General features: G+C 50.5%; 1 protein-coding gene across 1 annotated transcript in view; it reads right to left on the bottom strand.

The window, feature by feature from the left end:
• ZCCHC2 (zinc finger CCHC-type containing 2) overlaps positions 1-12,886 on the bottom strand; it is a 50,392-nt gene that overhangs the window by 20,127 nt on the left and 17,379 nt on the right. Inside the window, exons 4-6 of the mRNA XM_045849695.1 lie at positions 12,260-12,331; positions 7,843-7,955; positions 1,604-1,698 (exon numbers count right to left, since the gene is read on the bottom strand). Of these exons, the coding sequence (XP_045705651.1) occupies positions 1,604-1,698; positions 7,843-7,955; positions 12,260-12,331 (280 nt within the window). The remainder of the gene's footprint in view (positions 1-1,603; positions 1,699-7,842; positions 7,956-12,259; positions 12,332-12,886) is intronic.

Here is a 12,886-nt window from a genome sequence, read left to right as displayed (position 1 = left end):
TGTGTGCTACTCACTCGGCTGAGGCTCCCTGGGCAGCCCATTAAAATCTGAATTACAAGTTTGACTTTGTGCTCCAGTGGTTTTTCAGGACTAGACAGACGTGATTTATAGGTAGTCAATGAAAAGTACTTAAACTTGGTTTAAGTAGAAAGCACCGATTGTTAAATCTGTACAGCTTTAAAATGACCAGGATTCTCTTTTTCAAAAAAGCTACAGCCACTATTCAGATGCAAATTTAACCACACAGTTGTTTCTCTGGCTGTTGTCCACTAGTCACGAAGAGTCATTAATCCTAATTGCTACTTAGCTGTTTAAAATATTTAAGGCATATGTACATACATATACACACAAATGATTCAAAAACTTTAAAAGTTAACCCATATAATATCTAATCATACATTTTTACCTCTTTCCCATCTAAAATTGAGAAAACAATGTATTTTCTTTTTCCATTAAATGCAGGAAAATAGGCCTTTCTTGAAAGCAGGAAGGTTTTTAAAAAACAAAAACAAACAAACCTTAGCCACTTGCCATAGTGACTGTGCTTAAAATTAGCAGAAATTCTCCTAAAGCACACATCAAAGTTACTGGCAAAATATTTGTTTAAAAAGGTAGCCGAGATAAATGTGCATAAAACTAAACACGAGGCAGACTGTGATGAATGCTGAAACGTAAGGGCAAAATCAAATTATGGAAACTAAGGAAAAAACCAGAAAATCTTCATGAGGTGATACTTCGGGTGGGCCTTAAGTCCGGCTCGAGCTCCACAGGCTGAGACGGGAGGCAGGACATTAGGCCTGGGCGCACAAGGAGCCGCGGCGCGGGGACCGGGGAGGGGCACGGGGACCGGGGAGGGCCGGGAGCACCGAGGGCGATGAGGAAGGAGGGGCGCAGAGGCTCCAGGCAGGGCTTGAATTTCATGCCAAACTTTGTTTGAACAGGCGATTAAGAAATTGGTCCCTGGCGTAATCCTGAGATAGGTTAAAGTACAGTGAGAATCCGACCACGAGAGAAGGGCCGGGCTCTGCACAGTCTCTGCAAGAAAAAAATACAAAAGGCCACCCTGGCAACCGTGCGACTGGTGAGGAGGGGGGGACGGAAGGCGTCCTTTGTCTGGGGCTGCTCGGCCTTTAAACGATTGCGTCAGAAGAGGAAAAACGGAAAGAACAAGGCCAAGGTTTGCAGCCTGGGAGGCTGAGAGTTCACCACTCTCAGGGCGGGGGCGGGGGGTGGGGGGGCGGTGGTGGTGGTGGCGGCAGACCATAGGGTGCGTTGCACGCCGTGGCCCCTCCACAACCCCCTCCACAACCTGTCGGCGGGGCGTGCCATGGAACCTGGGCGTCCTGGGCGCCCTGCACGCCCGCGTGTGTGAGAGGCTCGGCCCTGGCCTCCGGGGCCATCTGTTTCATGACTTTAGCTTTCAGGCGTCATTTTCTGTAGAACTGCAGGGTAAAGTTCACTCGAAACTACCTGTGTTTCTTCACGGTATGCATCTGCTCTGGGACTACAAGTGCAGTGACCCCCACCCCAAGACGGCATGGCAAAGCGAGAAACCCAGGCAGGAAAGCCGCGGCCGAGCGCAGACGGAGGGGCAGGGGCTTACTGAGGCTGTGTCGAGGGTCTGACGGGATGGACTGGAAAAAGCTGTGTACTTTCTGACTCTGCAGAAAAGCTTGGGATGAAGTTGCAAATAGCTGCCTGTGTGTAAAAGAAGAGAGATACGTTAAATTCGTGTCATATAAATACACAAAAGTCAGAGTTCAGACTGTAAAGCAAACTTAGGTGGTAGTTTAATTCAGGTATATAAAAATAAATTGTTTTCCTAAGGAACAGAATATTATTTTCTAATGTATTTCCCATAGGAGGAAATGAATAAAACTCAACATCTGCAAGAATCTAATAAACAAGTATATTTTTAATTTTCTATAATTATAAGGTTTCAATTCCAGCAAAACCATATACTGTTTCAGCCTTTTGTCCAAGTGGTCCAGCCACCCTGATCAGAAAAAGAAGTGGAATCTCTTTACTCCTCGTCGTGGGGAGAGCTCCCTGTACCCTGAACAGAGCAGGCGGGGCAGTCTGGGGGTCAGGTTAGTTACAGGCACTACTGCACCCTAACTCACGGCTGAGGGGCGATTCACCTCAGTGTGCATCACATCACGGTTCTCAGCTTGCATCTCTGCAAACCAACTTTCCTCATATTTTATTAACACAATTAAAAGATTCCAGCTGGAGGTCTTCCCTACGAAGAGGGGCAGAGTGACAGTTCAGTCTAACGGAAAGTTTACTCATGGGCCTGAATGCCGGCTCAGCCACTGAAAAGCCGAACGACCTTGCACAAGCCCTGTGGCTTCAATGTCCTCACAGGGAGACCCCCAGCTCTTCAAGGTTCAGACACTCGCAGAGTACCAGTGCATTCAACTGTCACCCTGCTGCTCAGCATACAAACCCCCTCCCATTACTTCTGAGCACTTGAAATGCTCATTTAAAATTTTAATTCTTAATTTCTCCCCAAGATTTTTGACATACCATTCAGATTAATCATTAACCAATAAATCCTATACCAAGATATGACCCTCCGGGCCACAGTTGCCTTATACGTAAAGTAAAATTGCTTCTCGGTACTCAAGTGTAGAGGTAAATATTCGACAGGAAGATAAAAGGGGGAAATGAACAGATGTAAGAAAAACTCAGATACGAAGGAAGGAGCTAACCTGAATTTCCAGGTCTAAACACATTAGCGAAAACTGGGGACTAAAGTCCAAGGGCAGTGGTGGCTCCTATTATCCAGTCGCAGTTACAAACCAGGAGGTCACCAGTGCACGCTGGGGCACCCTCAGTTCCCCGCCCGAGGCCCAAGAGACAACCCAGACCCCACTACGACCCCACAGGTCAAGTGCAAATCCACTACAGGAACCAGGCCTGAGACACAGGCTCGGGCTCCAAGTCAGTCACAGACCGAAGTCAAGGTTCACTAACTCAGGACCAAAGCGTGGCAAGTATACCTATATTAAAAAGTCCAAGAGACCACAAGCTACCTCCCAGTTAAGCAAGAGAAACAGGACCGCATTTTGACTTGACTAACCACGCAACCCCTCGCGCATGCCAACGCCACGCCCCCTTTTCCTCGCGCACTCAGCGTGTCTGGAACGGCCCGCAGGGCGCCCTCCCCGTGTGGCCAGTCTCCACTCACAAACGCATTCCGGATTTCCCACTTGCACTGTCCCCCCTTCAATAATTGTTGTTATTTCTGAAGTGACAAATGATGACACACATCTAAAATTCACAAACTGAGAAGGAAGGGTCCTCACATCCTATTAATGGTGTTGAGACCACAGGTAGACATGCTAATGAAATCAAAAAATGATTCCAAAGATTTTTTGAAAAGGGCTATATTAAAAAAGATTTTACATATCATTTCAGGAAGAAAGGCTTTTCCAAGCAGGACACAAAACCCTGACACCATAAAAGACTGAAAAGAAAATCTGACTATAATACATTTTAAACTATCTGCATGGTCAAGAAAGGACAAACAGGGCTCTTTGATTCTTTAGCCTCTCCTACAGATCGCTAAGGCCCACAGAAGAGGAGAAGGACTGCACACGCCGCTCACAGCGGAGGGGACCGGCCCCGCAGCCACAGGTTCAAGCACAGCAGTCCTCCTCTGTCGGGTGGGCCAAGACGAGACATGGAGGGTACTTCATGTCTGTGGAGGCGTGGACATGCAAACACGAGGCTTGCTGGGGAAAGAGTGGTGTTACCTCCTCAGAAGCCATTTGGAAATGCTACACATTAAAAAGTGCGTAATTTTTCAAAAGATATTATTTATTTATTTTTAGATAAGAGGGGAATGGAGGGAGAAAGATAGGGAGAGAAACATCAATGTGTGGTTGCTGCTTGCACGCCCCCTACTAGGGACCTGGCCTGCAACCCAGGCATGTGCCTTGATTAGGATTCGAAGTGGTGACTCTTTGGTTTGCAGGGTGGTGCTCCATCCACTGAGCCACACCAGCCTGGGCAAAAAAAAAAAGCATAATTTTTGACCAGGCAATTCTAGAAATTTCTCCTACAGATAAATGCATCAAATGTGTTATGAAACATTAATGCAGACCTTCGCTGTATATTATTTGCAGTAGTTTTAAAGTACTTAGAAACAACCAAAGTGGCCATAAAATATACTAATTGGGTTGCGACTAAAAGTGGAATACTATGTAGCAAATAAAAACTGAGGAAGCAATCTTTTTACAGGTACTGACCTGTTACCATTTCCAGTATACATATTTAAAGAAAAGAGTAAATGTCAGAAAAGTGCACGGGATAACTGTTTGCACAGTAAAGGCAATACGAATACATAATTTCAAGGGTGCATGCACACACAGAAAACTTCTGAACAGTTACATGGGATCTTTAATGAAAGCTTCTTCTAGTGACTAGATTTAGAGGCTTTTCACGTTCCACCTCCCTCTGCATTTGCCACAGACAGCCTCAACAACACCTTTATGGCGAAGAGTCTAGCTTCTCTCTCTCGCACACACACACACACACACACACACACACGAAGATCAATGCTATGGAGACCCCTAAAAGCTACAACAAGGAATCAGACAGACCTCTTAATTGTGGTCTTGGCCAAGAGCCTAAGTTCTGAAAGTGGCTCCCCATGGAAATATTTTCTCCTTCTGAAAACCTCAAACTTACAGAAAAGCCGCCAATGCAGTAAAAGGGGTGTTTTCCCCTGAACCATGAACAGCCGACCTCGGACATGCAACACCTGGGAGGACGTCAGCAGCTGCAACGGGGACCCTGTCCTATGGTCAGCACCCGGACACCAACGCGGGTGACTGACTGACGCCCTCTTCCTCCTCCTCCTCCTCCGCAGACCCCACTTCAGCTTCGCCCCTTGACCCTGCAGTCCCTCTGGACCGCACTGGCCCAGTTCAGACCCTGAGCGGCACCGCGGCCGGCTAGCTCCCCAGCCTCCCCGACGCCCGCTGGCTTTAGGCGGCTGGCCCGGGGCCTGTGTCAAATGGTCCCGTTTGGGTGTGCCCGCGTTTCCCGGTGATTAGATCCCAGGCAGGCGTATCACAGGACGGAGGAGGCCGTGCTCTCTCACTGCAGCCTAGGGTGCGGCGGGCGGGCGACCCTGACTGACCTCACTCATCGAGTTCACATGACCGGACCACGGTGGCTTCGCCAGGCTTCTCCGCCCGGCTTCTCCACCCTTCTTCGTCACCCTTCTCCTTTGTTATTTACTTCAGAATGGACTCACGATTTCCTGTTCTTCAACGTTCCTGTTATCTATTCTGATGTTCGATCTGACCGCTAGAAGCCCCTTCAGGCTGGCTGTGTGTCCTTCCACCCCAGCCCCGCCATCCTTTGCGCACTTCCTTGCTGGCTGGCATCACAGGCTCACCTCGTACCTTCCCCGCCCCAGCCCTGCAATCAGCTCTTCCTCCACGGGCCCTGGTTCCACGCAGTGGGGAAGGATGGCCCCAGTCCCCCTGGTACGCCCACTGCTACTGGAGTGTGGCTGCTTCCAGACCCTTTCAGTGCAAAACATCAAATCACCCAGGGGACTCAGCCCCTCTACAGCCCAGATTTGGGGCCCTGCAACTTTTGGCCTTTCCCCAGACTAAATTCACCTTTGAAAGGGAAGAGATCTCAGACCGTTGAAAAGATTCAGGGAAATACAACAGGGCATGGTGGTGATGGTGACTGGGAAAGCTATGTGAAGTCCCAACGTGCCTGCTTTGAAGGGGACTGAGGCGTCACTGTCTTATGTACAATGTGTCTTGTATCTTGTATCTTCTTCAATAAATGTCTCTAGTTTTCATATTACATGGCCGGATACCTCGTACACTGACAATCATGAGTTTGCACCAACATCTTCAATTCTGATGAGACACTCCAAGGTTCATTCTGGTTTCCTCCTTTTCCACACTACGACTCTTTTCTCCGACAGAGAGAACACTGGCTCTCACTACTGCGACATCTACTAGTTAGGCCAATCCCCCTGCAGCAACTTACCTCCCACTGCCAGTGCCGCTCCCTCTCAACCTCAGTGCAGGGCCCGCCCCCCCCCCCGACCCCACCCGGGCTCTGAGGCCCTCTGGGCCACCCCGCACGTGTCTGCCCTTGGAGCCACGGCGCCAGGCTGGCTCCCACCGCCGTCACTGTGAGTTCCTCAGGGTTCCCGTCTTCAGGTCGTTAGGTCACACCCCCCAAACATGACACTGCTGCCCACCTCACCCTGTCCTGCTGAGTGGCTTTAGGGTGTAACTGTTCAGGGGGGACAGGAGAAAAGGGGGCGGGATGGGAGCTGACAGTGACTCCGTTACTACTCACATCAAAATGAACTCTAGAAGGCTCAGAGGTTTACATGCAACAAAGAAAACATGAAATTTATAATCTGTGTATGAGAAAACTTCCCAAGGACCACATAATACCTAGAAACCATTCAAGTCAGAAATCTGAATGCTCAAAAATCAAATTTTTGTGTGATGTAAGAAAGGAAATACACTATAATCAAAGTGAAGACAAATCTCAAGTTCGGAAAAATGAGTCACACAGAGAACGCAGGCACCGGCATCGCAAGGCCTGAGCTGCAGCTCACGGTGCCCCCTAAAGTGCATACGAAACAAGCTTTAAAATAACCGTTTGAGCTGGAGAACAACTATCTGCGAACATGGAAGAGTATTTTAAACTGCACCAGGGGTAGGAAAACGCCGGATCTACCAGCTCTCCCTGAACGGTGAAGCGCTAATAACTAACAACACGCGACCCTGGCACAGGAACGACAGGCCAACGGGGGAGACCCCCAGCCGTGTTCCCTGCCTAGGAACGCAGGGTGAAGACCCACATAGGAAGTCATTAATTTAGGAAAGCACCAGTCCATCGCTGGGAAACAGAAATCAATCCCCGGACCTGAACTGCGGGAACGATCTTCAGCAATCACACCGACGGACGACAGCGCTGCGGTCTGTGCGGCTCCCGGCCCAGCCGGGTTCCGACCCTGCCCGGCCGCCCGGCCGCCTCGGGCCGCTGTCTGCACACCCCGCACTGGTGTTTTCAGCCGCTTCTGCTCTCGAACAGTCGGCCCCCACCCGCAGTCTGCCCCTTCCTTAGCACGTCTCTTGCTCTTGAAGAAAAAGCCATCAGACAAGAGGTTCCCTCAACTTTGCATCGTGAAACAAGTACATTTACCTACATGCACATCCACCTGCCTGCGTAAGGACCTGGTGCCACCCGTGATCCCTGCCTCCATGCCCCCTACCCGTCCTGCCAACCTCACCCCTGGCTCTCTCTCCAGGCACTCGGGATGCTTCGGGAGCTCACCCCGGGCAGGGCTCCTGCTCCCCACCCCCGTGGGCAGCACAGGCAACACTCAACTCGCCTGCACCGCCTTCTCCGATAACCTTCAGCCTCACAAGGGCCGTGCCCGCACCCCCCCGTGCTGACTCGCCCGTGTCCTGGGAGCAGGCGCCCAGGAAGTGGTGTTTCCTTCACCTTCACACCCATGGGCCTAATCTTACCTGACAACTTAGAACAACACAAACATCTCCAGAGCTGAGCTCCTGGACAAGGGCCTCTTTCAATAACACTTCCTGGGGAAAAGGAGTTTCACCGAGTATCCGCAGGTACTTCTGATCTGGGAGAGGTAGGGCGCACAGTGACGGAAGAGCTAGTGTGGTGTCTGACTGTGAGCCCGGACCTAGACACCGCACGGAGGAAGAGCTCACCCTAGAAAGTCCTCCAGAAAGAGAGCCCCTGGGCTCGGCCTCGCACGGCCTGCGGCCGGCCATCAGCCTGGGACCCCGCCGGGGCCGCGCCTGGTGACGGTACCTTAGGATGGGCTCTAGGTCGGGATGCCGCCGCTCCTCTCGCTTCAGCGCGCCCTGATTCAGGGCTCTGAGGATGGTCTTGTCAAAAGCCTCTGAAGACAACTCCTTGGGAAGCTGGAGGAGAAGAGCACAGGCCAGTGTTACGTTTTCCGCTTGCGGGCAGGTGCATGTGCCACAAACTACGGGCCTGAGCGGCGGACGGCCGCCTCCCGCCCGGTCAGCGTGGGCCCAACGTGGCCCCGTTCCCCAGCTCCACACACGGGTGCGTACACACGGGTGTGTCCACACGGACAGACGCCGCCCGCCTTCTGGGTGGCGCCCGGGGCTTCCCGGGGAGCAGGGGCAGCGCTGGGCACGCCTCTGGGACCGCCGGCACCGACCTTGCGCTCGAGCCGGCACCCGCCACGCTGGAGGGACCCCACCCGAGGCTCTTTAGTTCAGAGGAGCATTGTGCACAGCACAGCCAGTGCCATCTTTATCCCCAAACCGTATTCTGAAAAGTGCTCTCTTGCCTTTCCAGTCCTCACTTCCATGCCCCCCTCCCCAGGGGATCTCAGGCGACATCAGGTCGCCGGTGCCAGACACAATATGAAGAGCTGGGTGTGAAAAATGGGGTGGAAACTCTTACTCTAACTTACATTTTAAAAAAGAAACTCTAATTAAAGCTTTAATTAGAGTTTCCTCAATGTGATGGAGGCAACCTCAGAGCAATGTACAAGAAACCACAAAAAAAAGTATCACTTGGCAAGAAAATTTTTTAACTAAAATTAAAATTTTAAGTCATTATATTTAGTAACCAGTTTACTTTTTCAAATTCTTTATAGTAATTCTCTATAAAACTAACTTTCCAAGCCTTTTGAGAATTCAAAGTTTTACGTTTGACTTTTGATAACTAGTTTTTGCAACTCACTCCTAATTTCCTGGCACTCCCATTAAAATTCAGAGGAGAACCATTAACACAGTATCTAAGGAGACCCAGGAATCCAATGGCCTACACGAAGGGTCGGTTTACATATTGATCTTTAATGGGAGAACCCACAGTAAGCATTCTTCTGCCAAATCAGAATTTCGAGTCAGCAATTCAGAGGTAGAAAGTCAACAAAGGCAGCAGAGAGCAGTATTCATGTTAGGCAGAGTGAGACGGTGGAGTCAGGGTGTTCCGTGAGGATGAGGCTCCTGGTTCTTTATTAATCTGCTGAGGTGGAAGGCTCTGCCTGCACCCCACACCCCACACACCACCGGGCCCTCTGACCACCACCAGGAACAAACACACATTCTAATTCTGCACCTTTTCCACAGGAATGACTCGTCATGTCAGCATTTACATTTTGATGTGACTACTCTGATAGACTTAGGACACTGGGCATACAGTGTCCCCACTTCAAGCACGATTCCTCCCGAACACCTGCGCCCAGCCTCAGGAAACCAGCTTCGTGGAGTCTGTTCCCACCACCAAACTGCTGGGGGCTTTTCTGAACCCAGGAAGGTGGGAGCACAGGGGATCCCCCCGCTCCACGGCTGTTCGCGTGACTGGGCAGGGTGTGGTTGTGCGGTCAGAGATTTGCAACCTGATTTACTTCCCAGTGGGTTTTATCTTTCATTCCCAGAGACTGTTTCTGATTCTAGAGGAAGGCGTATTTGCTAAGAATATAGCTTTAAGTCATGTCTCTTCTCTTCTAGTTACTGTTCTGGATTCCCCCCCTCAGTCTTTGCTCCAGCACCCCTAGCCTCCCACCCACGGAGCCCTGGCTCAGCCTCAGCGCACGCTCAGAGTGCTGGAAGGTTCGCACCTTGTTCTCGCAAGCTTTTCTTAAAAAAAAAAAAAAAAAAAAGAAAAAATGGAGGCCTAACAGAGAACCAACCCCCTACGAGGCTCCATCACAATTTCGCGTCTGTGATTCCTTGCTCATTCATTCCTCCAACAAACCCCCAGCTGCCCCAGGTGCTGGGGCAGGCACTGCGGGGACAGCGGTGCACGAAGACACAGAGCCCTGCTGCTGCCGTGGGGCTCCCACACAGCCACGCTAAATGCCAGGTGCCAGACAGGGTGTCAGAGGGTCGCCAGGGAGCAGCCGGCGAAGGGGGCTGGGAGGGCGCGGAGGGCAGAGGCTGCTGGTTACGGGAACGAGAGTGTGAACGCGCTGCCCTCGGACTCACTCTCCTGCATCCCAGCACACCAGAACTTCAACTCGAGACCAGCTGCACAGGTTAGAACGTGCAGGTTGTCAAGAGAACGGTTTTTGCTCTTAACGTTTGTAGCTTACTTTAAAAGGAAGGTAAAAAATAAAAAGCTATATGGTAAACTTGAAAGTGTACTTAAAGTAGGCAATAAATTTCTAGAAGTACACAACGTTGCCGATTATTTTATGTAACCTGATAAGGCATTTGTCCTAATTTAGAAAAATACTATATTCAAAAATCTTGGCTAAGCAGGGGATTAATTAGTCACCATGACTCTGAAAAGTAAATTACTTACTTGGGGCTGTATTTTTTCAAGCCCCTAAGAAAATGAAATGTGTTAAGACAAACCACCACCAAACCTTCAGGAGGCCCAGTGGGAGGGGCTCTGCCCAGGCGCCCAGACCCAGGCTGGGGGCCGGTCTCGTGCTGGTGCGCACAGGGGGCAGGCGAGTGGCAGCCCCGCTCCCTCTGGGTGGGGGCTAGCGCGACAGCGGCACTGCTGGGCTCCACCGCGCCCGCCTCCACCCACACTGCTTATGCATACTTTAATGTCCCTGGTACTTAGTTCAGCCTTGGCTCTCTGTGGCCCGCAACCCACCCTCCACCCTCCAGCCCCAGAGCCCAGTCCCAGAAAGGGCGACAGGAGACAGGAACGTGAAGCACACTGCCAACCCGCACGAGCCTGCTCATGAGTACGCCTGCCCTGAACTCTGAAAAATTTATTCTGTCGAGAGAGAAAAGTCGCAAATAGGTAGAAAAAGAGGATTTGAAACTCGTGTGTGGGGTGGGTTGGGGACACCCTTCCTTCCTTGCTCCTCAGTAGGCAGAACAGCAGCCAGGAGAGACTCTCTCCCGGGGGTGGCTGCGGAGGCCCCGCTCCGTGGCTGACAGGGCTCCCCCTCCCCTGTCCCTCCCCCGCCCCGCCCCTCCTCCCTGCAGTCTGAGGCCAACATGTCACGTGCATATGACCTTTGGCAACTGGAAATTCACAACCCCCCATTTTTACATGCAGTCAGGTCACCAGAGAGTCAGGTGAAAACAGCCACGGGCAATGGAAATGTTCCAGTCATCCCAGGGCGCTCCCCCTGCCCCCCACCCCGTGGGGACGGCACGGTAACCCGAGGGCCGGCGCCCCCCATGCCGTGCACAGCTGCGCAAGCTGCACACAAACGTCCTCTCAGCTGTACGAGCGGACAGAGACCCGTGTGACCCAGGAGAGCAGGTGCATGGTGACGAGCAGACAGCCGAAACACCAGCACTGTCCTGGGAACTCCGTGCGTTACTGGCTCGGTAAACCTGTCCCTCCTCTACCTCAAAGTTAGTCATTGAGCTGGGAACGTTTCCTGCTTCTGGACTTTGTTTCAGCTCCATGCTAACAGTAAATTCTAAAATGTCTGCTTATTGAGAAACGGTAATTTGTTGGTTAACCATTTAAACCTATTCCCTTATTTTAATATTTGTCTCTACCCACATGCTTTCCTACAAAATAAAACTAGTATAAAAGAAACAGAAGTGAGTTTGAACAGAATGATCTACGAGGCCGTTCACCTCTGTAAGTGTGTAAGATGTTCCCACTAGCCCTCACTCTCAACACTCGGGAAATCCCACCCTCGCAGGGCGCCGAGGGCCACCTGGGCCTCCCAGGAGCAAACGAGATGTGCGTAAGGAAGCCCCTAGGGGGAGCCGGAGAGCTGTCAGGTGGGAGGGCCGCGGCCAAATGCCAAGGTGCCCTGTCTCAGTCCACATGCAGACACACTCTCTCTCCGGATGGGCCCCTGCAAGCAGCCACCACCAGCACAGGTCTCGGCGAGGAAGCAGAATTAAGGTTCCATTAAAAAAAATGTTAAACATCCTTTATCACATCCTTATATTGGTAATGTGAGGTAAGAATACTTATATTCAGAATAACATGACATTTTCTGCAGCCAGCGTTCATGGAGAGTTCTCCAACAGGTATATATGTTTTTTTTTTAATTTTTATTTTTTGATTCTAGAGAGAGGGAGAGAGGGAAGTCACTTTGCCGTTCCACTTGCTGATGCACTTGCTAGTGACATGTGCACCCCAATGGGGACAGAGCCCACAGCCTGGCGTTTTGGGGCGATGCTCTGACCACCTGAGCTGCCTGGCCCAGGCTGCATATGTGTATTCTAATATTCCTGTATTTATGTTGATACAAAGGTTCTGGATTCTGTATATTATGTAAAAGTCATTTTAACAAAGAAATCTATACTTTTACCTTCAGTAGAAATTCCTGTAGTTCTTGGTAGGTTTTTGTTACTGTGGTAACTGAAAGATCAGACCAATTTACCTGATTTAAAAAAAAACAACACATATTACATGGTTACTTTTTAGGCAGGAAAGAGATGGAAAAAAGCCATGTGTAAAACAAAGAGCCTACTTAAATTGTACTAAGATGTTAACAACTAGAAATATAAAGTTAATCTGGCATTATCATCATTTCTTCAAGTTTTTAAAATTAACAGTCCATGGATATATTCTACTCAAAAAGATTTTTACCAACTCCTTTCAAATCACACGGTCTTCTTAAAAATCTGCTTTTAAAGATACGTGACTATATTTTAGCGATTTTTCGGAAAAGAAAATGCCTCACCCCCGTTCTGTGAGGCCGCAGCACCCCACAATCGTGCCCCGACAGCACTGCCCCGCCCCCCGCGGGGGCCAGATGTCCCTCCTCCTGGGACTCACGGAGGGAGCGGAGCGCACCTTCTCCGGAGCAAGACCCGGGGCTGGCCGCCCTCCTCGGAGATGCCACGCTGCACTTTTATGGGGGTTTCTGAGAAGGTTTCATCTTCACCTCAATACTTTCAAATCTATTAAGGTCTATAGGGCAGGCATGACCCGT

Source organism: Phyllostomus hastatus, unplaced genomic scaffold, assembly GCF_019186645.2.
Source record: "Phyllostomus hastatus isolate PE091 unplaced genomic scaffold, TTU_PhHast_1.1 phas_contig_80, whole genome shotgun sequence".
Lineage (NCBI taxonomy): Eukaryota > Metazoa > Chordata > Mammalia > Chiroptera > Phyllostomidae > Phyllostomus > Phyllostomus hastatus.
The sequence above is the reverse complement of the archived record's forward strand: the minus strand, read 5'-3'. Positions and strand labels throughout refer to the sequence as shown.